Source organism: Tachysurus fulvidraco, chromosome 1 (genome assembly GCF_022655615.1).
Source record: "Tachysurus fulvidraco isolate hzauxx_2018 chromosome 1, HZAU_PFXX_2.0, whole genome shotgun sequence".
Lineage (NCBI taxonomy): Eukaryota > Metazoa > Chordata > Actinopteri > Siluriformes > Bagridae > Tachysurus > Tachysurus fulvidraco.
Genome location: NC_062518.1, coordinates 35,127,970 through 35,155,265, shown reverse-complemented (window position 1 = coordinate 35,155,265; position 27,296 = coordinate 35,127,970). Strand labels below are relative to the sequence as shown.

Here is a 27,296-nt window from a genome sequence, read left to right as displayed (position 1 = left end):
AGACAATGAGACACGATTAGGAACAGGTGTGGAGACAGGGAGGGGCAGATGAAGGCGGGACAGACACGTGACGAGAAACATAAACAAAGGTACATGCCCAAAAGTCCGGGCTGAGTCCTGACAACTATATATATATATATATTATTAAGTGTTAAATAAAATCTAGAAAATTCTTGTTTTAATCATTTTGTTGTTTTATTTCATCACTATATAACCTGTGAAAATATTCTGTAAATCAGTAAAGAGACTACCTGCACCTGGGTTTAAAAAATAATTTAATTGATTAAATTAAAAAAAAACAACAACAATTGAACTGTGTACTTTTTTTTGCCCCCAATTAAATCACCTATTATTTCCACTGTGTAAAGCACCTTTTAGCTAACCTGGCTACAGGTTTACAATCAGTTACTTATGCTAGATGCTAATACTTATTTTTAATCGTATGATAAAAGCCTCAAAATATCTAGCTATTTATTGGACTGCTGCTGGAGAGCTAACCTTTGCTAAGCTAACTGCTTTACTGCTAACAGTGGGTTTAGCTCTTTGGCTAGCTTTGCTCATGTTGCTCAGTAAGGACACTGAGGTTGTTCACTGTAGCAAGTCAAAACAAGAAGCTAAGCACACAGATAGCTGTAGCAACTTTATTAAGTTATAGCTTATGCTTAGTTGTTTTTGTAGTAATATAATATAATGTTTTGTACATTCCTTGTTCACTTTGGTATTCTAGATAATGTCTGAGCTCCTGCTCTCAAAGGCAAGCGTCAAAAGCAAACAAACAAAAAACCTCAGTCAGGTTATTCTCTATGCACCTCTTTATCTCCACTTCATAGAAACTATAAATTAATAACTACATAATAAATATCTCAAGTTGATTATGAGATTATTTTGATATATAACAATTGCTACACACCTGTCTGTCATTAATGATCATCACTCAACATAAAGAATATTCTAGAGATTCACTTTCTAAATGAAACAGTTATCCTTTTTTTTTTTTTTTTTTTTTTTATAACAAAGTAAGATGTCAGTGTTGGTAGCATGAAAATTTGGACCAATATAACAACAGCAAATAATAAAATTTGTCAGATTGCCATGTGTTTAGGGGATGTGGTAGCTCAGTAGTTATGGTATTGATTACTGATGGGAAGGTCATAAGTTTGAAACCAAGGTTCACCAAGCTGCCACTGCTGGGCCCCTGAGCAAGGCCCTTAACACTCAATTGCTCAGCTGTATAAACTGAAATAAATGTAAGATGCTCTGGATAAGGGTGTCTGCTAAATGCCTCGAATGTAAATGTAAATGTTTACAGCTCTGTCATCAGAGATAACCGAAGCCTCGGCTACACAATCAGACCTTCCAGTTGGCTGAAGGGAAACCTGCAAGATTTCATGACTTACTTTTAAGTTAAAAATAACAAGAAGTGAAACATGCAAGGAAAACTTAATGTCTTGACAAAATTTGTTTTTATTGAATGTACAGATAAATGTATCGTTTATTGAGGCAAAAAAAATTACATCCATAGACATGATTTTTCCTTTCACAAGGCAGAGCAGTACTTTCTCTAAAAATACAGTGTTTCAGTAAGAAAGATACAGAACTATAGAGAAAGAGAGAGAGAAGGAAAAGCAAAAAAAAAAAAAAAACCCCATATATACTTGGTTAAAGCTGCAACTTGAGGCGAAATAAAATTAGCCCTTGGCAATGTGTTTCTATTCACCACACAAGCTGAATGCGCTGTGGCATCAAACTTCAGCCGACATATATAATGCCACAGTATTACTCAACCCCTGCCCTCCTTAAAACAAAGGAATCATTGGACAAACTTATTTACTTGAACTTGCACACTGTACCACCTACTGTACCTGTAGCTAAAGAATAATCTAAAAATTTACTTGTAATATCTAAAACATAAAAGATCTAAAAAAAAAAGAAAAAGTGCACCAATGAGGACATGGGTAAATATGTCAATATGAGTATGAACGATTTTAGGGAACTGTCATAGTATATAAAAATGGAAAAGATTTACAAGGTCCTCACTTTGTAAGAAAAAGATGCTCACGTTAGTGTCAATAGCATAGTTCAATACAGAGGTGAGGTGAAGAGAGGACCGAGTTTAAAGGATGAAGATCAGCCACGCCACGTACGACTCGAGACAAAATGCGTCAAATGATTAAAAACAGTTTAATGAGCATGTTCGAGTGCTCATAACGAGGTGTTCTTTCTTAGACAGACAGACAGACAGGCAGCAAACGACAGTTTGGGGAGTTGAGGAAATTATGTGTGTGTATGTGGAAGGTCAGGGACAAACCCATAGATGTCAGACATCTTTTACATCCCATGAAGTTCCCAATCACATATGAAAACACATGCACAAGGACACAACACAGACACACAGCTGACATTAGCCTTAATTCCAACTCTAGTCAGTAGTAGAATACACATAAAACTACATGCGGGTGATTAATATGATCCAGATACACCATAATTTATTGATATTTCACTAATTCTGACATGACATAACCCTTGTCTACACCGTATCATACACACAAATCAAACATTTCGATATTATCGACATGTACAACAACGGTCCTTATTGTACATCATTAGACAGCACTGTATAAGAAGTCCCACTGCTCCTGCATAAAATCGTAAAGCTTTAAACACTCTATGCTAATATAATAAAGGTCTCAGTTGGTTTGTAGAGCTTAAGTGCTCCACCACATCCTCATCCATTCTCTCTCTCACACACACGCACACATACACACACATCGTACCCTCTATATTCTTTAAAATTTACAAGTTGAGACAAGATCTCAGAGTTTTCCCCTCTCTGTGTGCCTGCATCGTCCCAACTCTGCACCGATCAGAGAACAGCATCTCTGATTTGCTTTCAGCTACAATGTTTAATGATGATGTCGTCGTCGTCCTTCGGGTGTTCCCTGTCCGGGGTCATCTGATCCGCTAGTTTGTTTTGGCACAGGTTTTATGTCCTTTCTGCGGTTTCCACCTCAGTCTTCATCCACATTATTTACTCCACATTATTTGCCATCCCAATCAAACAGACCAGGTTACAGCTACTAAAACTAACTGAGCTAACTACACACTTACAATCACACACGCTGCAATATGCTAATCATTGCTCATAATGAAGTGTGTGAGTGCTCCATTAGCACCCCATATCATTGTGTCTCTGTATTACATGAGCTTATAAGATTGTGATTAAAAAGCAATGGAGCAGCATGTTTTTGCCTTTGGTACAGTGGGTCAAGTGGAATTGCCAGCCTGGAGAGCTCGCTGGAGCTCAGCCATGTGCCCAGGAGTCAGAACAAAGACGAGAGGAAAGAATGGAGTGAATGAGACTGGCTTGAAACAGGCTCAGTTAGAGAGACAATGCGAAGCATGAACTAACATGAGCCTTTTTTGAATTTCTTCTCATTTGAATAGTTTTTCTTTTAGGATGCACATTTGCCGTTTCTCTCTTTTTTTTTTTTTTTTTTTTTTTCCCTTTACGACAAACAACCCAACTCCATCCAAAAAAGTGTGATTTTAACCAGCGACCTCGTTTCCATTCACAAATGAGGAAATGCAACCTCTGGGGCTTCCTTGAATTGCTGGCAAGAAGAAGAAAGTGTAAATAAGATGAAGTAATAATCAGATTTCCACAATTTGTGACATAACCTAAAAGAAATGTGCGAACAATGTGTCAGCACGAGCCTTTTTGGATTTCTTCTCATTTTCTTTTAGGATGCACGTAATATGCCGTTTCTCATTTTCACATCGATTTAGGACCAATCTGACATTAGCATGCTCCAAGTAACCAAGCTGACATCCTGAAAAAAATAGTATCTGCTGCAATGTGATGCGAAACTCAGCAGGGCACGATGGAGCACAAAATAAAAGCAAGGGGAACAGACTGGGAAGCATGTCAAATCCGATTCAATACTTATCCATCGGCTGGAGCTAATATCAGCCCCGTGTCGGATTGATGTATCCCTCGTTTTCTAAAACGTGTGTGTTAAAGCTTCTATATTTTGTCTTGCTGCATTTGGGATTTTGTAGTCTACTGGTACATTATTTCCCTTTAAGACAAACAACCCAACTCCATCCAAAAAGTGTGATATTAAGAAGTCATTTGCCCGAACCAGCGACCTTGTTTCCATTCACAAATGAGGAAATGCAACCTCTGGGGCTTCCTTGAGTTGCTGGCAAGAAGAAGAAAGTGTAATGACGATGTAGTAACAATCAGATTTCCACATTTTGAAACAAAACCTAAAAGAGAAAAGTTTGCACAGCCTGTATGTTTGGGTATATGTGGCGATTGCTTTGGCTAGACCTGACCGCTGAGACCACACACTCTTATAGTTTCACATTCTAGTAACCAGAGCGACAGAATTAACACATCCAGAGTGTGAATAGACGACATGAACAATAGAACCGTGTCCAGTTTCCTGAACAGTAGTGGTTTTGGATATGCAGTGCATGGGACTGGCACACCAATTACACACAGAATTAGAGCAGGGATTAGATTAAGCCACACCACACACTCAAGGCTGTAGGGAAGGAGAGGGGGCATGGGGGGGGGGGGGGGGGAGGTGGATGAGGGGGAGATGGGGGACAGGGGGAGGGGGAACTCTGCATTACTGGGAAAACAAAAAACAATATTCATCACATCTAATCTTTTTCTTGCTTCTAACACACACACACACACACACACACACACACACACGTGTGCACACACAATAACAATTACGTTGATGTATTTCGAATGCTGCAGAAATATGCAGTGGGAATTAACTTTATAGCCCCGTAGGGAGGAGAGATGATGGTCTGGCTTATAGGATTGCCCATCTGTGCATTATTATGTAAACAAGTACCATTCAGATTACGCCTTGCGTTCGTATCGCCCAGTCACTAAACTCACTCTACACCACTAAAGTTACACTGCCACCTGCTGGACAAGGCAGAGCACTACAGTTAAACATCTAACTCCCTCATATCATACCACAGAAATAAATAAAGAGTCTCTTGTTTAAAAAAATCCCTCCATTCCACAAGTGCTTAACACAGACATAAGTATATATATATATATATATATATATATATATATATATATATATATATATATATATATATATATATATATAAATAAATCATTGAAGAGGAAATAAAAGCAGACTTTAAAAGGGGCATGGGAAAAATAAAGCTACTGAAATCCTTTAAAAGCTTTTAAACTGTAATACTACTTCTATCACCAGGATCCAGGGAGAATGGCATGAGAGGACAAAGCGATACGATGATCAGGTAGGATTTAAATGGCCGTGAGCTCCGATTCGGACGTGATGGTGCTGGAGGATGAGGAGTTGTCCAGCGAGGCCATGCTGTTGTCCATGCTCGAGTTGTGATTGGGAGAGTTGAAAGAAGGAGTGCTGCAGTTGGAGGGTGGGCCTGAGCCGGCACTGTCTTGGCTGAACAGGGCGTCGCTGCGCAGGCCTTTGCTCTCTAGCTCACCCTGTAGGTATCGACAGATCTCCTCGGGTAAGCGCTCGAGCTCGGCGTCGCAGTCATGTTCCAAACGCAGCCGGTGCTGCAGCGAGAAATACAGTCAGCATGAGGGATGGAAATGAGAAAAAACAATAAGCCAAAGAGGAGAGCAATAAGTGTGTGCGCGTGTGTGTGCATAAAAGAACAGAAGGACAGACCAGTGGTTGCTCCTCTTCTATTTTCTGTAAGATTTCTCTCTGCTGGTTCTTCAGCTTCTCTTGACGCTTCTCCTGAGTTTCATCCAACTATAAATAATAATAATAAAAAAAAAAAAGCTAAAGATTAAATTCCAGCATTGATGGCTGAAAAACCAGTGGTAGGAATTTGTGGAGTGGGACGTAGTAACATTGAAGCATGACTTTAAAACTGACACAAGCATGAAGTTGTGACACATGAGAGTTTGGCTGGCTTTTTTTAAATTTTTTTTTTATTCTTGCAGCTTTCATGCTCATGTGAACAGTGACGGTATGGGGACAATAGTAAAGTTTCAGAAAGGTGCTGTAGCTTGACTGCAGCTCGACTGTAGCTCTACTGTTATTATGCCATTCTGACATGTGTGACTAGGGATCTGTCTAAAGTATAAATCAGAGCATCACACTGAGATTCTGCATAAATAAAAAGTGTGTCACTCAAATCTACATAAGAATGCAAATTGAAACAAAGAGCTGGTTAGGAAATGATTATTAATTCAGTTTTGTTCTCCCGTTTATGGACTACATAAGAATCAGTGAACAATTTTGTCACCACCTCCTCAGGCCTGTCCCTTTTTGGTTCATCTGCTTTGTTTCCTTGCAGTTTACCAGCCAAAAATAATAACTGATGATCAGCTTTAAATGTAAGTCACAGATCTTTGCATTCTCATTTTCAGCTTTTTATTAAAAACAGGATGTGTACAATTTTTGTATAATATTTTGATATAAACAAACCCTCGTAATAAAACGTTACCTCTATCGCCATCACCTATGTGCAGTACATTTATATCTGTAACAGCAAGGTGAGATAGAGCGAGAGAGAGAGTGAGAGAGAGAGAGAGAGGTTTCTTCTTTGTCAAGGGACTTGATTTGAAATCTATGAAACACTCACCTTGCGCAGTGAGTTCACCGAGTCCTGGATATGTTTTTTATTTATCTCGTTCACTTCCCTTGAGACAGAGAGAGAGGGAGCAAGACAGAGAGAAAGAGGGAGAGTGTGTGTGAGAGAGAGAGTTAGAATTATGGCAGTATATTGATGGAGCGTGAGATGACTATAGCTCAGTCAAACTCTCCTTTCTTTGTCTGACTTTATTTATTTAATACGAACATATTTTAGGAGACAGCTGGATGTATAACTTCACATAACAGAATAACAACTTGTCTGAGAGACGTGGAGAACTGGAGATTTGTTTACAGAGAGAATTTACTCACGACTCAGCCTTCTCTTTATCCCCCTTTTTAGCTTCTATGATGCTGTTCTGCCTTTTTCTGTCTAAAATCTTCTGCAACTCCTTCTTCTCTCTAGGGAAAGACATGATGCAGTAAAAGTTACACAGGTATACAAACAAAAGAGAGAGAGAGAGAGAGAGAGAGAGAGAGGCTTACTTGTCACATATGTCCTTGAGTTTCTTGATCTGATCTATCTGGCATTCCTCAGCAACTCCTCTTAGTTTCTTAAAGGACTGTGAAGGAGCAAGACAAAAACAGTTCAGCTTACAATCAATTCTATTTTAACACGCTGTAGTTACAAAAAAATAATAAAATTCATGTCAGTGAAGTCATTTAAGATCTTGCTCACTTCTACCAAACAACAAGCTTTCCTAAACTGAAATGTAAGTATCATTTGCATGCATCTCAACCAAAAGTATTCCGTCTATGTCGAAAAGCAAAAAAGTGAGAAAATGACAAATAAACAGACCCACCATCAACACACACACACACACACATACACACACACACACACACACACACACATGCACACATACAAACACACACACACACACACACACACACACACACACACACACACAAACACACACACACACACACACACACACACACACACACACACACACACACACAAACACACACACAAACACACACACACACACACACATACACACACACTCATACACAAACATACACACACACACACATACAAACACACACACACACACAAACGCACATACATACACACACACTCACACACACACACAAACATACACACACATACACACACACACACACACACACACAAACACACACACACACACTCACGCACTCACAAACACAGACCCGCACGCACTCACACACAAACACACACACACACATACACACGCACTCACACAAACACAGACAAACACACACATACACACACGCACTCACACACACACGCACGCACTCACACACACACACAAACACACACACAAACACACAGACAAACACATGCACTCACACACACGCACTCACACACACGCACTCACACACCCCAAGACTATTCTCTATACTGCAACACAAGCAGTGGAATAAACATAGCCTGGCCTAAAATGTCTGAATAACTGAGTCACTGATTGTCTTCAAATAAAGACTAAAATCCTCCCTCTTCACCAAGCACTTAAATTAGCATAGTTACTCTATTTAAAACAATCCCTCGACTATTTTGTGTTCTTACGTTTGTTGTTTGCGTTAGTCAGTGATCGAGTGTACGAGAGCGAGGATGTTACTGAGACAGACTGCAAAACATTTCTGATAGTCGCTCTGGAGAAAGGCAACTGTGAAATGGTGTAAATGTAAATATGAAGCACTAGTCTGTGTTTGTGTGTGTGTGTAGTACCTCTTCAAGATGAGCATACTTCTTTTCTCTTTCCAACTGGTGTTGTACCTTTCGCAGGTCAAGCAGCTCCTTCATCTGCCACTCTCTCAGCTGCACTGTCCGATTCTCCAGCTCCACCTCCAGAGCACTCAGCTCAGTCCTCACAGGCTCCTCAGGCTCACTGTCAACACACACACACACACACACGCAAAGTAAATATTTCATGAAGTTCATGCATTGAAACTGCTTAGACTGTCTTTATTTCCCCCGTACTTTTTCTTCACGCTGAGCCGCAGCTTTTTCTCCGCTTGACTCTTGCGTCTCTGGATGTCGGAGTTCAGCTTGTTACACCTCGTCTTCTGCTCCTTGCTGAGGGCCCACACCTAACACACACAGACCACATACACATGCAACGTGACTGCTATAGAATGCTGTTCCTAACAAACTAAAACAAAATAAAAACCCACTGCACTGTTTGATTAAACATAGAACATGTCCACTTAATCTCACAATGACAGGAAAATGAAACAAAAGGTTAGAAGTACTTTCATTTATGACTTTATAACGATACTTTATGTAATTAAATGTTTTAAAATGGGCACTGTTGTGTGTGTAGTGGTGACAATAACATCCAACAAACCTTTAATAGAGGCTGGACTAAATCTGAAGTGTGATAAATCTTAACCATACAGTACACTATGTACTGCAAACTCTGATACATATAGTGGAGTTATTTAGGACTGAACCTAACCTTAACAGCCCTAAATATTTATTTCAATAAAATTGGATAGAGGGGATAGACAGGTCAAACAGACCAATATAATCATCATCATCATCATCCCAAATAATGATGACTGTTAAGACAACTGCTGCTTACGACTGCAGACTAAATCCCATAACCAACTGCAAACATGCCTAAGACACCAAAATAGCAAAATCTTAATCATCAAACTGCAGAGGAAATCTAGTATTTTGTATTAAAAGTGTATATTTTAAGTACCACTAAGTGTAAAAGTGTGTGTGTACCTTCTTAAGGTGCTTCTTGCGAAGCTCCTTCAGTTCTTTGCATTGTTTCTTCAACAACTTTACATAGGACTTGTTCTGCTTCAGCTCTTCAATAGACTGGGGATCGATCACTGTAATACAAACACACATGTTCAAATCTGATCTGGTTGAGTAATGTGAGTTTGTTGATGATGATGATGATGATGATGATGATGCCCTACCTGCTAATATATTGAGGATCAGGTCTTCTTTCTGAGCTAAAATATTACACACAATGAGAAGCAGGTCACTCAGTACACAAGCATGATGTCATGTCAGACATGCCCACATATGCATGTACACAGACAACTTACTCAACATGGATTTATCTCAGAATATGCCATGAGAGGTGAGTGAGAGCTGTGGGTTTTTATTGTTCTTATTGTGTTTAATTTACCTGGGGCGGTCAATACTTCAGCCACCACAGGTGGGAGGGGCGGCGAGGGCAAGGGGAACTGGCACACAGGAGTGGGCATAGGGGTGAAATCTAGTTTCTCATCTGGCTTGTCATGGACTCGCTTCGAGAACACACACATACGTGTACACACACAGTCACACACACACACACACACACACACACACACACACACACACACACAAACACAGCAGATAAGACAAGGGACATGTTTCAGTTTCGGTTTCAATTATAATAATGTTAATCAAATATCGTTACACACCTTACTAACCTCATTGTTATCCTCCATGAACACAGCCAGCTGCCTCTCTCGCTGATCCAGCACATGTTTGATTGGATTGGTCAGAGCCTCAGCATACTCTAAACACACACACACGAAGCAGTCCATGTGTAATAAGAGAAACGTTTTGTGTTACTGCACTGGATTTGAGCTGACATTAATGTAATAAAACAAAAAAAAGATGAGGTTTATTTTATATATTGAACAAAATTAATTATAAGGTCACTCTGGCTAAGGGGGTCTGCTAAATGCTGTAAATGTAAATATGAGGGAGAAGGCGTCCGGTTTCACCTTGATGCTCGTTTGGAATGTAGTCCTGAACTTCGGTGTATACAAAGAGAGTGGCAAGCAGGAGCGGCTGATTGAGCTCATTCTTCAGATTAATGTAATGGTATCCTGTAAAACACACACACACACACAGTTTTTTTTTGTGTGGAACAGATTTTATGCTATTAAGATACATCATCTACTCTAAAACAAACAAGGTCCAGTGTAATGTCCATCTTAAGCCTTGAACAGCCGACATGTATTCATTACAGCAAAACTCTTTTCTTCTGCATATCCCAGCTTGTTAAAAGGTTGAGGTCAGAGCACAGGGTCAGCCACGATATAGTAGTCCTGGGCAGGCAGGGTTAACGGCCTTGCTCAGGGGAACAACAGAGCCTTAACTACTATTAAACCACCACTGGTAAGTGTTTGAAAGAAGTATTGCCACTTATTTGTTGCAAGCCTTGTACTGACCTGGACGTAAAGCCACTACTGGTAAGATCCGATGGCCTATGAACTTCCCGTTCTCTTCAAAGAGAGCTACTCTTAATGAGGCTAGTGTGGGCAACACCACCTACATACAGAGAGAGAGAGAGAGAGAGAGAGAGAGAGAGAGAGAGAGAGAGAGAGAGAGAGAGAGAGAGAGAGAGAGAGATATGTCTAAATTCTAACATAAATAATCATACATTCCTGTGCATAATTAAAGTTGGGTTTAAACAACATATATAAAAACAGCATTGTGATTGTATTGCTGTATTAGAGTTTGGTTATGAAAAAGGATTAATTGTTGCATCATGGCTTCACGATGGGATTCATGGGATGCTCAGAACCAACAATGTAAACTTCATCAACTTCTATATTGTAAACCTTTAGGATCTGAATTAATGTAAAGACCAACATTACAATGACGTGATGCAAGATCAAAGCTCTAATTCATAAAGACATGAAAAACACATTAGGATATCTGCAATCATCTGACCTTAAGAAAGACGAAAGGCTCTTCCTCCCACACGGGGTCCATTGAGTTGTTATTAGAAGTTTTGGTGCGGTACTTCCTTTTGGTGTCAGTAGGAAGCCCAAACATGTCGACTTCAACATACACTCCCACCTTCTTATCGGTCAGAAACTGACCAGACAAAATCTAAAAAAAAAAAACATTAATATGAATTTACATAAACACAACATAGACACACACACAAGTGTGGATACACACACACAGACACACACACGTGTGGATACGCACACACAAACACACACACACACACACGTGTGGATACGCACACAGAGACGCACACATACACAGAGACACACACAAACATGCACAGACACACAAACGCACACAACCACACGCACATGCACGGACACACACATTACACTACCTTGATCTTGACAGTGTTAGCCACAATGCCATCCACTATGTTCTCAGTGAAGGGGTCAAAGTGTTTGTCTGTGCGCCTCATGAACTCGGGCTTGAGCAGGTAGCCACTGCGGCTGTTATACTCGAACACCCCCAGGTTTAGCTGCATGGGTAGATCTAAAATCAACCACATAAAAGTTATTCTGTATAAGAGTTTATGATCTAAATGCAGCAACAAACTACAAAACATTCTAACTAACAAACAAATCCATAAAAAACAAACAAATTGATTTAACAACCAGCAGAATTAACTAACTAACAGACAAGAACACGACTAAGATCTCTCTCTTAGACAGAAGCTTCAGATTGTATGATGGTCAGGTCCACAAGGTGCTTTACATAGACAGAGATAAATTATTTATAGGCATATATATATATATATATATATATATATATATTCATATATATATATATGAGGAGTCTATAAATTACCACGAATGAGCCGGACTCACCAAGAGTCTGGAAGTTTAGCGCCACCATCTGGCAGCCTACATTCCAGAAGAGTTGGGGCATGTAGTTACTGGAATCCACACGAGTGCCTTTGGGATAGATCCGACTCAACTGCTTCTTATTGTATCTGAACACAAACTGTTCAGGAAAACAAACGTGCATGCTCACAGAGACATAAATAATGATCATAACACAATACACTAGATGAATATGAAGAAATCTCCTCGGATCACGTATGGAAAGGATACTCCACAAATTCAATGGGGGAATTCTTCAGTATGTCCATGCCTTTGGTCTCCACAAAGGATGACATTTCAAAAAACTTGGACCTTTCTAACAACATAAAATAAAAAAATGAATCAGTATGATCATTAATATTACATTATGTCATATACTACATCTGAGATCATTACACCACAGAGGAGCTCTGATAACACAAGCACACACATTTTTAGCAAGGTACACACACACAGAGGAAGGCATGTCCACACACACACACACACACACACAGATGAAAGCATGTGCACACACGCTCGCACACACCCATCCACACGAAAGCATGTTTACACACACACAGATGAAAGCATGTTTACACATTCACACACACACACACGCACACACACGCACACGCACACACACGCACACGCACACACACACACTCTGATGAAAGCATGTTCAAAGACACACTCACGCAGTCATGCGCACGCACACGCTCACTCACATAATACACATCAACACTCACTGGCTGCCAATTCAAAAGTTTTGAATTTGACTGGTTCAATGTAGTTGACCAATGTGGACATCTCTTCAGTAGCATTGACTTCACTGTATGCTGTTCCCTGCAGAAGTAGGTGATATTATTCATATTATTCTGGTAAAATATGAAGAGGGTATATCAAATATAACCATTAAAAAATTCATTATATGATTAAATAATAACAAAAAAATTAATATTGATCATAAAATTATTTGGAACATAAAGAAAAATGAAGTGACACCATACATGCTAACCTGCTGTTTAGATTTTACGGAAAAATATCCGGCTAATGTTTGATTTTCTAACTAAGATGAAGAGAAGCAGAGGATAGCAGACAAAGAAGAAAACAAAAAGAATAGAGAGAGAGAGAGAGAGAGAGAGAGAGAGAGAGAGAGAGAGAGAGAGAGAGAGAGAGAGAGAGAGAGAGAAGGGTGATCTGACTTGCCTCATCTGATTGGTGCTTTTTGGGGTCTGCCACTGGCTCTTCCTCCTCCTCTTCATCACTATCTCCATCCCCCCGATCTACATTACAATAAGTAAATCAACATAAAAAAACAACAAATACAAACAAGATTAACGATGCATGTGCTACATAATGACACCAGCCTGACATTAGTCTGCACTGTGATTGGATCAGACTGCACGTCAATCCCGCATGAACCCACCAATAGACTTCTGCATGTCACTGTCTTTGCTCAACCTCTCTGCAAGCTTCTCACCCCCATTGGACATGATCTGGCTTGTCTCCAATTCAGGCAATGGAGCATCTAAACACAAATTTTATGCATGGGTATGAAATGGATAAATGACACAATCAGAGAGAAAATGCCATTTATGATAAACAATGATTTCTTTTAATGAGATGTTCATGGAACCTTCTGAGCGCCAACATGGAAGTGGAATCAGTAAAAGATTTGGAGAGCAGATGGCTGAACAGCACAATGATTTTGGATGCGTCTTTCTGAATGAGAGTGTTTGGAAGTGAAAACTTTAACGTGTATTTAACCTAGCGTTAACACCCGAGCACGTGCTCACCGTTGAGAGACGAGGCCTGCTCGTCTGCTCCCTCTTTGCGTCTGACGCTGCCTCCGTTAGATGTGCCGTGGTGATGCTTTTTCTTGTTCTTTATCAGGATTTTCCCCATCAGCTCCTGAGGACTGGGCAACAACTGACTTGGGACCAGCTGCAACAAGCCACACGGTGTACAACTTTATTACACTAGCCATGCTAAAAACTGATTCGCGCTCAGCAATGAGCATAGATCCACAATGAACACTTCCACAAGCATTTCTGTTTTACACAACGTTAGGGCAACATCATGAACGATATGATGATTACACACCTGCTGAAGCAATGGCAGAGTGTTAAAGCAAACAGAAATGCATGAGGCGAGCTGGAAGCTGCTCTGCACTGGCACTCACCGGGTATTTCTCTAAAGGATCGATAAGCAAGGCATCACCGAATATGGAACGACAGTATTCCGCCATCTTAGCCTGCTGCCGTGCGCTGATAATAAACAAATGAGAGGGACAAAGGTGCGGCGAAGTTAGAAGGGCAATAACGTGTATGACAAAAAGAGCAATAAATGCTTCAGTGGAACCGTGTGACATAAAACACAATGTTGTCAAGAGATTTCATCAACCACCACCTTCATTTCCCCATTGATAACTATTTTGAATTAATTAAACAATGACACATTATACATTTTATACATCTAACATCTGAGAATAGGAAATGTGGAAAAAGTTCATGACATTATTTCCTAGAGCTATGGCGCTATATTGTTCCCCTCAGCAGCCTCTCTTTCTTCTGTCTGATAGAATTAAATGAGGATTTTAATGGTAGAAAGAAACTGCCCAGTGCAAAAGCTTCTGTGCAGTTATCTGTGTGATTACACACTCACAGCTATACAGTCTGAGATTTACACTTACGAGTCAACATGATTCTCGAAGGAGAGGATGAGGGGGTAGGGAGAGGTCTTAAAAGCACTCTCAGCAATGGCTTCAATCACCTCCTGTAGAGAGACACAGAGTGGAAATGGGAAAATGTCACCTGCAAGTAGGCAAACAAATATGAAACAGAGTTAGAGAGATCAACTCGGGAATAGAGGAGTATGGTGAGAGAGATGGACAGCATGACTCGGGTGTAGATGAGTATGGTGAGAGAGATGGACAGAATGACTCGGGTGTAGATGAGTATGGTGAGAGAGATGGACAGAATGACTCGGGTGTAAATGAGTATGGTGAGAGAGATGGACAGAATGACTCGGGTGTAGAAGAGTATGGTGAGAGAGATGGACAGAATGACTCGGGTGTAGATGAGTATGGTGAGAGAGATGAACAGAATGACAGGTGTAGATGAGTATGGTGAGAGAGATGAACAGAATGACAGGTGTAGATGAGTATGGTGAGAGAGATGAACAGAATGACGCGGGTGTAGATGAGTATGGTGAGAGAGATGAACAGAATGACAGGTGTAGATGAGTATGGTGAGAGAGATGAACAGAATGACTCGGGTGTAGATGAGTATGGTGAGAGAGATGAACAGAATGACAGGTGTAGATGAGTATGGTGAGAGAGATGAACAGAATGACTCGGGTGTAGATGAGTATGGTGAGAGAATTGGACAGAATGACAGGTGTAGATGAGTATGGTAAGAGAGATGGACAGAATGACAGGTGTAGATGAGTATGGTGAGAGAGATGAACCGAATGACTCAGGTGTAGATGAGTATGGTGAGAGAGATGAGCAGAATGACAGGTGTAGATGAGTATGGTGAGAGAGATGGACAGAATGACAGGTGTAGATGAGTATGGTGAGAGAGATGAACAGAATGACTCAGGTGTAGATGAGTATGGTGAGAGAGATGAACAGAATTACTCGTGTGTAGATGAGTATGGTGAGAGAGATGAACAGAATGACTCGGGTGGAGATGAGTATGGTGAGAGAGATGAACAGAATGACTCGGGTGGAGATGAATATGGTGAGAGAGATGAACAGAATGACTCGGGTGGAGATGAGTATGGTGAGAGAGATGAACAGAATTACTCGGGTGTAGATGGCTTCACCTTGAAGGGGATTTCGGTTGTCATGGTGAAGCCGTGTGTTATAATGGGCTCTTCATCGGGTGGACGGCCTTTCCAGCAGTCCAGCTCGATACACCGGCAACCGGTGAGCAAAACCTGTCTGTACATCTCCACTGAGGACAGACCTGTTAACTGACCCACTACATACACACACACACACACACACACACACACACACACACACACACACACACACACACACACACACACACAAAATAAATGATGTCACTCTTTAAAGGATACTCTCCAAACTCTCCACAGTTTTCACTCCTGTTATTTTTCAAAACTTAGTTACACTGTAAAGCTTCTTTTTTCCCCAGAAAAACCTTTGCAGGAAAACTGCAAAAATAATATTGCCATTTTCCACATTTCCATTCCATTTGCCCAGGTTTCCCCACACCACACAGGAGTCATGTCCACCATGCAGCACACTATGAAAGAGTTCCTACTGAGCAGAGAATGCTCTTTTGGATTTAGATGTTTACAAGTAATTGTGAGCATGATGGAATTTAAAAAGTAGGATGTTTTACAGGAAGTGTACAAACCTGTGAGGTAGGTGTTGTGCGAAGAGTTGATAAAATAATGAGAGAGCGGCTGGTTCATATCGTCCATGATGTCGAACCTTTCCGAGGGAACCACTGCGTTTTCCTCTCCCCCCAGATATTTACTGAATGTCATTAGAGAGATCTGGTCTACACACACACACACACACAATTATATTATAATTATCTCATTATCCTCTCATTATCCAATGTATGTCCTTCAGTGAGTGTGTGTGTTTACCTCTTTCCAGCTGGTGGGGGTTAGTCTCATATTTTTCCATGAGCTGTCGTACCTGCTCTCGCTTGAGGGGTGGGTAGAGAACCTCGTTCAACCGTGAGTCCCTTTGCTTACGGTTGACAAAGTCCATCATCTGATCCAGGGTAAGAAAGGGCTTTGCTTTAGAGCCACTGTGTGCGTACACACACACACACACGCGCACACACAAACACACACACACACTTCATCAGGCTCAAGTGTATCAAACTGCAATGCCTGCACATCACTTTCAATTATGACTTTTTCATTTCAATACATCATCCATTAAATAAATAAAATCTAAAACAAACAAGCGGAACAGAATCACGTTCTCATCCTCTGTCCATCACTCACAGCTCCATGAAGATGCGGTCGATCTCAGTCCTCAGGCACATTTTGTTCAGGAAGCTCTGGAACATTTCCCAGGTGAAATCCTCTTGCTTGATCCCATCTGCCTAAGGGAGTCAAATCAAATGGCTTTGAAACACTTTGGTTGTGTATTTGTACATCGTCAGTGCCGGTAAATAAGCAGTTTTGCATTAATTTGAATACCAAAATAAAAACAAAACAAAACACATTTGATTTATCTGATCTAAAAGTCAAATGGGTGTTTTAACTGATCAACAGCGAATCTTTAAAGTACAGCGGTTGCCTGATGCTCATGAAGGCAAGCATTACTGGCTAATTCCAGTGTCAAGACTTTAAACACTGAGGCTCTGTCTGAAAATCAGATGCAGTATTTCAGCAATGGAATTGATTTCGGAAGAACATTCTGCACTAAACTGAGGTGCAAGATCATTTTGCTGTACTTTCTCTAACTGACCGGAGGAAACTAAGACGGCAGAAATATTGTGTAGCTTTGTATCATTGTGTAGCAACATTCTCGCTTAATCATCTCTGGCTCTTTAACTTCAAAGATTGGTGTTGTACTTCATTAAGTCAATTTGAAGTTTTAGTGCATCATCCAGGTATTAATAACACAGCAATTAAACTTTCTTAGTTGCCCTGTGTGAACAGTCTATAGTATACAAAGAGCCAGCTTGATATTAATCCCTATATCAGGAGTGGCCAATAAACAGGTTTGTGTGGCGGCATTTTTTTCATTCCAACCAGCCTAAAGACAAAAATCAGACAAAAATAAATTGATGAATCAGGGCAGCATGAACACAGCATGCTTCACAACATATCTTTTTTCACCCTTGCCATATCATTTCACTTGTACTCTGCTTTGAAATTCTGTTTTGCACCAGCTGAGGGCAGCACGCTATAGCACTAAAGACACACAGCTGCCTGGACAACCTGAAACAAATCCCATCGTTTGTTCATTTCATTGTCCTGGATCATACTGTGACCAGTTTATCAGCTTCAAAAAAAAAAAAACACTCAAGATTTTCTGTAATATTGCATCAATGCGTGTTGATTTTCCCTCTGGTCTACACATCTCTGCATGCACAGGTGGGGAATCGAAAATAAATCGATATCATGCCATGCTTTTAACCCTGAGTGAAAATGCAGAATTTGCACCAAGAATGTCTGCTTCGCCTTCTGTTTTTTTATTGCTGAAGAAAACTTAAACTTAATTCTGGTTGGTCATCAAAATAGTATACATCAAATATACTTCCTGGAAAAGGAATTCTGATAGAAGTGAACATACTCCTTAATAGCAGGGATATACTGATACTGTAGCATCAAGTATGACCGATGCTCCACAGGTTTTTTTTTTGTTTTTGTTTTTTTTTTTGGGTGGGGGAGGGGGGTGGTGGTGGTCACTGTGGAGTGTGATTGTTGACATGCAGGAGATTTCACGGACAATTCATTTATTAAATTTTAAGACATGAGAAAGTCCATTTTTCTGTGTTAAAGAAGAACAAAAATGACTAACTGAGATAAGTTGAATGAATAAAAATAAATGGAAAAACAAGTAAATAACATTAATAAAAAGTATGCATCATTCTTTAATTAATAAATTGTTGTGGTATCAGGACATGCTGTTGTAGTAAATTAAACTGTAGTTATTTCCAGTACACCATTTTTTTAATTTATTTTTTGTTTAAGTGACATCCAAGAGTGTTCTATTTCATATAACCACACTGGGAAGTTTCACTGTGTCCATCACATCACTCGTCTGTGTTCAGCATGTTAAATTCTAGTCCTAGCAACAATCCCACTGCAACCGTTACTACAGTTGAGTTTTTTTTTTGCTGACTTGATGAAAAGACAATTTCACAAGAAGCATGTTTAACAGGAGCATCTTTAACAAATCACTGTGAGCTCGTCAGCTATAGCTGCTTCTGGGTCTATTTCTGTTGATGGTGCAAACCTAAACAAATTATTTGGCCAAAGTATCAGTTACTTGATGTTAAAGTCTTATTAATGAAACTGTTGTATATTGAATGGCACATGAACGCCAGCGTGCTCGTGCCTATTGGCCGAATCACAGCAATTCCTAAACGGTTTCCTTTCTTTACACATTTATCCAGCAAGATTAACAGATGACACTGAATCCATGTCCACATTTATATGAAGAGTTTTTAAGAACGTAGATTTTTCCCACAAAAACACTTTCAAAAGTGGAGGAAATCTAGTTTCCCCGTGTGAATGTCCTACAGCTTTATCGTCATTATCAGGGCTGCTGACCAGACTCTTACATTGAGGTGTGTTGTTTTTTTATGTTCACGGCTCTGATGATAAGGAATTTTAAACCTTGAAAATTACATGGACATCTACATTCACAAAGAAAAGTTTGTTTAGAGAAGTACACTAAAATCTCTCTCTCTCTCACACACACACACACGATGAAGCTATACATGTCTTCTAATTAACCAGGGGAAAGACATGAGCCCTAATTGCATGAGATATAAATGAGTGAATACCCTGTTAGCCATGAGGTTGCACTGCTCCAGCGCTGTCTCCACTCGCCTCTTGTCAGAGAACATCTTAAGAATACTGAGAAGGACAGTGTAGAACTCAGAGTCATTACGAGGAACATCAATTCATGCAATTTGCATACACTTTGTTTTGACAGCACATGCATTACTAGCTAAACTGAGAACAAAAGTAAAGAGCAGAAGGAAAACCGACTTTATGAAAGAAGATGTGGTGAAATTAATACAGATTTGTGTGTGTGAGAATGTGTGTGTGTGTGTGTGTGTGTGTGTGTGTGTGTGTGTGTGTGTGTGTGTGTGTGTGTGTGTGTGTGTGAGATCATACTCACTTCTTTAGTGGGATTTTCCCATCTTGGTTGACCTGCAGTGTTAGCTTGGTGTATCTTTGTTGGGGAAGAACAAAAGAAAAAATGAGCAATGTGAATTATAAACCTTATTCACAAAAACACTACAATAAAACTCCACACGCTGCCCTCATGTGCCATTAGAACCAATATATTTACATTTATTTCCCACCTAATTATCAGCCAGGAGACTTCACAATACCTACATTTCACCAAGCGTTGTAGGCAATTCTTTATTTTTTAGTACACACATTTACAGAATTACAATAAACACACGAGATAAGGATCTGAGGAGCGATTGACCACATCACAAGAGTGCAACTGTAACACAGCTCACAATTTCAGTTTTGCTTCTTCTTCTTCTTCTTCATTTTTTATTTTTTTTAAATCAGAGCCCAAAATATTTGACAGAATTAGACAGTAGCCTATACTGTAGCTCTTTTTTCTTTGGCCTGGAGTTTGAGTGAAGCTTTCTGAGGTTAAATAAAGAAAAAAAAAGGGGAATGAGAGAACAGATGGATGTGTGTTATACATTTACAACAATGTGTAAAACACTGGAAAACCTCATGGGCTGCAAGCTGGTAATGAAAAGGACAGGAACATGCACATGCACACACAACAAATTACTTTGTGAGGACCTTCTGCATATATATAGCTAATAAATGTACAAAATTACATATCTCTCTAGAGAGAGAAAGACTAATTGCTGCCTTGATTGCCAGCTCATTACATCCCTACATACACAAATACACAATAAACATGCACAGTCACATACACACTAACACAATACTCACGCCTTGAGTAAGAAGGTGTTGCGCGAGGCGTTTTGGGACAGTAAGTTTATGGCAAGTTTAAACAGCTCTTCAGTCCACACCTGGAGATAGAGTAAACACACACACACACATACACACACACATACATACACACACACATATACATACACACACATACACACACACACACACACACACACACACAATAAACCAGTTTGAGTGAGATGTAAAAGGATTACATTTGGTCGGGTCCGTTCTGCCTTGCTCTAATTGATTTTATTTACATGACTTGTTTTTCCTTTATAAATTTTATATCATTATAGACTGGGGCTTTGTTTTTTTCTGTAGCCGTAATTGCCTTGCGCTACAATCAGAAATGATTGCATTAGATATATTAGTTGACAGAGTGGTCAAGAAACTAAAAGATAGGCGTGACAAAGAAACAGTTGGCAGCCATCGCAGAGAGGGGGCATGTGGTGTTTGGTTGCCGTGGTTACCTTGGCAATGTCCTCATGCATGGCCTGGAAGTTAAGGAAAGAGATGTTGACCAGGTCGTTGCCGTAGACGACTGTTATTAACTTCGGAGTTGTAGCCTCCAGATTGCCCTCTCCTTTTCCACAGCCCAGCACATCACGCAAACGTGGGTCCTACACACACGCGCACACACACACACACACAGAGTCCGGTTGTGACTTCAGTGCAATAGACTGGGTACATGAGACACCCCACACATCCTGCAAGTCGTTACACCACAGTGAGTGTGGCTTCCTCTGAACCAGCGCTGGAGCAATGATAAGAGTGGAAGGCTACTCTGCGTGTGTGTGTGTGTGTGTGTGTGTGTGTGTGTGTGTGTGTTAACCTGTTTATGCCTAACACTCACATTCCTGCCAAGATCTGCTACTGTAATCCTAAAGACACGGATCCTGGGACTCCTCGCAATACGTCCATACAGAATAAACAGCTTTGTTTACAATACATTGTTTTATTTCTCCTCTTCTACACATGTATACTGCATTGACCCAAACCCCAATAACCAGTGTCACCATGAAGAACCCAGATTCCCATAAAACTCCTCTAAAAATTTCAAAGACATAAATCTACATAAAGCTGCTTTGTGACAATATGTATAGTTTAAATTGGAATTAAACTCATGGAGTGGGGATATTTCTCTCTAACTGTAAGGGCTGTAAAACCTGGCACAGATCTTTGTGGGTCATCTTTGGAGGTCTGATCTTGCAAACATAAGCACTTTGTTAAAAAATGGCTGCCAATAAACCGTCCTAAGGACACCAGGGCACCAAGCGCTGTAGTCCAACATGACCCGAAGAAGTGAGATGTTTATTATGTTTATTAGTTAAAGAAATATCAAGCTGGTATGACAAGGAATGTATGTACAATTATATATGGCTCTTATTTATTCAGGTTTAATTCCACAGAGCTGAAACAACACACTTTTACACACAGGGTTTAAAAACATAACGGCTATAAAACGACTCTCAGACACACACACACACACACCATTAAAGCTATAAAACGGTTAATACAAAAGCACACACTCTTATACACACAGTACCTTTGGTATCTTGGCAAACTTCCCTCTTCTGGTGTCTCTGATATGGCTGATGTCCACAATCTCGACCTCCTGAGGAGAAATGAAAATAGAACGTTATAAACAATCGCATGAGTGTACTCGCAAACCATCTGCACCACTGAACTCTGGCTTTTACACAAGTCTCACTGTTATTCACCCGAGACAGAGAATAACAAAGCTGTGTAGTCCACTTTGTGTTAAAACACTGAACGCTGCCTAACAGATCGGCCCTGCCGCAGTAGGCAGCAAGTGGAGAGAAGGAATCCTCGTTTAAATATGAAGTGCAAAGTTCTACACTGAAAGTGGAGATGAGATTTTGTCACAGGATCATAATAATGAGGACTTGTAGCAAGGGAAAAGGAGAGAATTTGGTCTGAAAGCTAATTTGGTCTGAAATCTCCAATGTTATATGAAAAAAGGTGTGACATATTAATGAGCAACCATTGACCAGATATTAGCCCCAATTTCCAGCAAGGGCATGACCTGGAGAGACTGAGCTGTGCAGTCATGCGTGTTTGAAACTGTTTTTCCTCTGATCATTTCAATAACAGGATCTCCGTTAGCTCAGTCTTTTAGTCGTCCACAGTCCCACACTGGAATACTGGAGTGATGTCACATCCAGACGTCAGTGTGCGATTCAAATGTAGAGAGACTCGCCAAGCACTGACCAATAATTACAAACGCACTACGCCATAACCTCACAGACAAAAGGTTATGGCATGGGGTTGCTCACAAACCAGATTCCAGCCCGAATACAGTAATCTAGTAAAACTGCGGAGGAAGAAAACTGAGCTTGAGCACTCTGTACACAGAGTGGCTCATAAACAGGAACAGTAAACAAAGCAGAACAGGAGTGTAAATACTCTCCGGCTCTGGTTTCTCACTCTTTTTCTCTTTCATCCTTTCTGCCTTTGTGTCCTGCTTTCTCTCGTGAACTCTTCATCGTTGAAATAAAATGCTCTTCTCTTTGTGCCGCTGCTCCTGCTGCTTTATTCAGATTCTATTTTCTCTTATTTGGCAACCTGACTAACTTTCTCTGGCTATCCAATATGATTGAGTTGTTGAGCTGAATTTTCCCTTGGGTTTGTGTGACCAGTGAGAGGTTACTGATAGGAGTCCACTAGGGAAGTGGGATATGGACACACAATCTGGACCCTAGAAGGACATGCACACACACTCCTGGGAGACACAATGAACACTAGAGGGACATGGACACACACGCCAAACACTAGGGGGACATGGACACACATGTCAAACACTAGGGGGACATGGACACACACGGCAAACACTAGGGGGACATGGACACACACGGCAAACACTAGGGGGACATGGACACACACGGCAAACACTAGGGGGGCATGGACACACATGCAAAACACTGGAAAGACATGGACAGAAACTCCATGGATACACTCTGAACATTAGAGGGACATTGACATACATTCCAGGGACACATTCTGAACATTAGAGGGACATGGACACAAACTTCAGACACACAATTAGAACACATGAGGGTGTCCCAGGGCCTAATGGACCCTTACATAAAGCCAGCATCACGTAGAACACATATGGATTGTCAAAAAAACCAAAAGGTTAAAGAAAATTAAATCTGCATCCTATGATTAAGTTTTATTATTCATTTCATTGTCAGTCATTAAGCGCAGCATTCTGTACACAAAAAATAAACCATGTAAAATGAAACTAATTCAGATTAAACTGAATATGATCCATAATGACCTAAATACCTGATGAATAGTTTAATTATATAAAGGTAAAGTGTGAAGTCTTGCTTTTTGCACTTCTGAGTGAACTGGTTTTGCAATTCATTCAGGACATTACATTACTGGACTTTTCACACTTAGCTTAATCCCGGGTTATTGTCTGTCTAAACCCTGCTTTTAGCCCCGTGTAGATGAACGTTTCACACTCATTCAGAACACATTCTGTTCATTTCTTGCCACTGATCTTTAGCCGGTGTTATAAAACACTTCTCTGAAGCAGAGTCAGCAGCACCATGTCAGGGTTAACCAGCATTGCGGTGCCAAGCATGTACAGTGTGAAACGATCCTGTGTTGGAACATAACAGTTAGATGCTTATCAACAAACACCCAATCAGGAATAAAACAGTAAGGGCCACATATCGAATGTTTTGTACAGTTAGAGAAACTAAACACTAGTGAAAAATCAGTTTTGTTTTTGCTTTATTTTCTTAAAAAAGCCAAGAAGGATTTGCATCACAACACGTTTTTCTCACCGATAGAGATCTTTCTCACTGCATTTATCCAGTCATGGTTGTTGGCACCCAGAGTTTAGGACTGTACAGTGTGAAACGTTAGATTGTTAGTGTGGAATGTGTAATAAGATAACGCAGGAGTTCACAATGATCCAGACTTCACTCTTTGCAGTGTGAACATCTCTTGAGTGTGTACACCTGCCTGTATTCCTGAATAGCTACCATGAAAACGCAGTGCTGAACACAACACTCAAAAACAGCTTGAGGACTTTTCCCAAACATTTACTGGTCACGCCCATAAACCCCTCCATTACTTCACCAAGGAGTGGACATGGAAGAGGATCACTTAGCGTATTTGTAACATTTAATTATAATGAACTTAATTCTGTTTGCTGATTCTGAATGAACTGTTTAAATGCCATAAACCGGAATCTACCGAATATTCGTTTACATGAAACGAAACGTGCGTTTATCCTGTCAGAATTACCGTAACTGTAAACTGATAGATGTGAGACTCAGCTCCTCTTATCGTTCATACACTATAAAGCTAAACTGTCCTTATACTATATAGTCAGTTCTATAAGATGTTTAAAATTTGCTTAAGAGTCAAATCCTGACATTATACTCCTAAGGAATTTAACTGTAGAAGCCGCTGACATCTTATTGTTATTCTTTGTTAATTTAGGATGAAAGGATGAAAGAGTAAAAGAGCGAGAAATTTTCCAGCAATAAAATATTTAGAAAATAACAAGTAGGAAGCTTTAAGGCAGATCTGACATTAGAGGCAATGTTACCACAAGAAGAAGAATCCCATCAGGGAAGCTAGCAAACGTGGGGTTTAGGTGGAACATTAGACTTCTATGCTTTTTTTTTTTTTTTAGATCATAATTAGCTTTTATTGGAAAAATTTAGGAGCACAATTCAGGTTGTTTTTCATTCTGATTCGGAAACTGCAGACTCTTTTCTTACCCCACATAAGGGTCATTATGTAAATAAAGGGGTAAAAAATAAAAGTTTGCAAAAGACATAGAAAAAAAAATAGATTCCAAAGCTTGAATTTTACTGGATACCTTGAATGGAAATCATTTACATACTGATTGATCAGAATCAAGATTAGGAACAGATTATATACAGATTTTTAGGATGCATGTAAATTTCAAATCATGATAAACACAATAAGTCATTAAAGCAAATCGTGATGTTATCAACATGTTACATATCGGGCAGAATGCCCAGTTTATCTTCAGCCTCAGGACACTGTGTTGTCATTCTTTTCTAATCAGAGCTGTCTGTAACAGTCCAGCACTCTTCCTGTGGCAGAGACCACAGACCCAGTTGTACAGTACATCTCCTTGTGTTTTGCGTGTACGAGTCTGGACTTGTCACATATCTTGCGGTGTGTTTCTGTAGGCTGAGCAGTCGTGCATGTGTGTGCCAGTTACAGCATGTGCCTGCATGTTCTGCTCTCTTACAGTGGAGCAGCAAACTCACACACACACACACACATTTTTTTATTCCTCTCTTACCAATGGCATGTTTCTTAACAGCTCAATGCTGTTTCCTGTATATCAAGTGGTGGCATGAACAGGAGAACAACAGACACACACACACACACACACACACACTCACACACACACACACACACACACACACACACACACACACACACACACACACACACACACACACACACACAGTATTCTTCCCTGACTTGTCAAACAATCTGGTAGTCTATTTATCACAGTGTTTTCACACACCGAGAACAACTGGAGGAAGACAGACAGTAAGTTGTACAGTACTGTAAACTGCACTCACTTAAACAATACCTTTGCATTTTTCACAGATATTGAATAAAGGAATAGTAAACTGCCATGAAAACCACCAGCTTTGTTGGTCCATGAAGCATGAGCTTTTGGAAGACAAGCTCTATTCTCTAACTGTTAATGCCAGTACATGATCGTTCACTCCTGAAGACAAACCGGTTTTCTGACTCCTGTTTTGGATCAGAACAGTATGGGGGAGTGGACATGGAGGAACAGGAACGGCAAGAGGCTCGTGAAACATGAGTATGGGAAACTCCAACCTAACATGCCATCAAAATGAGCTGTTTGCTGCAACCTGCATTGTGTGAGTGTGTGAGTGTGTGTGTGTGTGTGTGTGTGTGCGCTGGTGGCATCTGTAAGGACATCTGATCAAAATAAGTAAGCAACAAAGAAACTGTGTGTGCTTGTGTTGGGTAACGCTGTAAGTAACCTGGATGACGAATGTGACGTCCTCCTTCTGAAAGCCTGAGGCTCTTCTTTGCCCTCTAAGCTCTGATCCTGTGTCTCTGACTGGACCTTTTGTTCAGGGTTGACAAAAACAAATCCTAAACAATGCTGCGAACAGAATTATAGCATTGTTCCAGTCCTTTACTAGTCTAATTTTCATAATGTTTACATATTCAAAGGCACAATTCAAAGATCTCCTGCTTTTCAACATGAAACTGTTCATGAACATTTTGGACAAATTCCTCTCATGCTGATTGATAAAGGAAATAAAAGGACAAATAAATCCTTTTAAAAATAATTTTTAAATATTAAATTTTAATATTTTGCTACAACATTTTAAAAATGACGTACTATCACCATAA

General features: G+C 40.1%; 1 protein-coding gene and 1 long non-coding RNA gene across 3 annotated transcripts in view; one reads left to right on the top strand and one right to left on the bottom strand.

Annotated features, from left to right (window-relative positions):
• Positions 1-1,444: 1,444 nt before the first annotated feature.
• plcb3 (phospholipase C, beta 3 (phosphatidylinositol-specific)) overlaps positions 1,445-27,296 on the bottom strand; it is a 59,905-nt gene continuing 34,053 nt past the window's right edge. Inside the window, exons 3-34 of one of the 2 annotated variants that reach the window (XM_027142795.2) lie at positions 22,414-22,482; positions 21,338-21,487; positions 20,862-20,941; positions 20,053-20,106; positions 19,712-19,784; positions 17,193-17,293; positions 16,824-16,990; positions 16,586-16,732; positions 16,023-16,180; positions 14,887-14,969; positions 14,377-14,461; positions 13,991-14,138; positions 13,621-13,722; positions 13,401-13,477; positions 12,941-13,037; positions 12,447-12,531; positions 12,201-12,325; positions 11,711-11,865; positions 11,311-11,472; positions 10,806-10,905; positions 10,356-10,460; positions 10,047-10,144; positions 9,767-9,887; positions 9,552-9,587; positions 9,352-9,461; positions 8,599-8,708; positions 8,347-8,506; positions 7,119-7,195; positions 6,945-7,034; positions 6,625-6,682; positions 5,700-5,786; positions 1,445-5,584 (exon numbers count right to left, since the gene is read on the bottom strand). In XM_027142795.2, coding sequence (XP_026998596.1) covers positions 5,309-5,584; positions 5,700-5,786; positions 6,625-6,682; positions 6,945-7,034; positions 7,119-7,195; positions 8,347-8,506; positions 8,599-8,708; positions 9,352-9,461; positions 9,552-9,587; positions 9,767-9,887; positions 10,047-10,144; positions 10,356-10,460; positions 10,806-10,905; positions 11,311-11,472; positions 11,711-11,865; positions 12,201-12,325; positions 12,447-12,531; positions 12,941-13,037; positions 13,401-13,477; positions 13,621-13,722; positions 13,991-14,138; positions 14,377-14,461; positions 14,887-14,969; positions 16,023-16,180; positions 16,586-16,732; positions 16,824-16,990; positions 17,193-17,293; positions 19,712-19,784; positions 20,053-20,106; positions 20,862-20,941; positions 21,338-21,487; positions 22,414-22,482 — 3,546 coding nt within the window. In that variant the 3' untranslated portion in view covers positions 1,445-5,308. The remainder of the gene's footprint in view (positions 5,585-5,699; positions 5,787-6,624; positions 6,683-6,944; positions 7,035-7,118; positions 7,196-8,346; positions 8,507-8,598; positions 8,709-9,351; positions 9,462-9,551; positions 9,588-9,766; positions 9,888-10,046; positions 10,145-10,355; positions 10,461-10,805; positions 10,906-11,310; positions 11,473-11,710; positions 11,866-12,200; positions 12,326-12,446; positions 12,532-12,940; positions 13,038-13,400; positions 13,478-13,620; positions 13,723-13,990; positions 14,139-14,376; positions 14,462-14,886; positions 14,970-16,022; positions 16,181-16,585; positions 16,733-16,823; positions 16,991-17,192; positions 17,294-19,711; positions 19,785-20,052; positions 20,107-20,861; positions 20,942-21,337; positions 21,488-22,413; positions 22,483-27,296) is intronic. The other variant, XM_027142796.2, reaches the window with a different exon arrangement.
• On the top strand, positions 4,595-26,300 carry LOC113640338. Its single transcript, XR_007143704.1, has 2 exons — positions 4,595-4,726; positions 26,264-26,300. It is a non-coding gene; the product is annotated as an uncharacterized LOC113640338 (long non-coding RNA).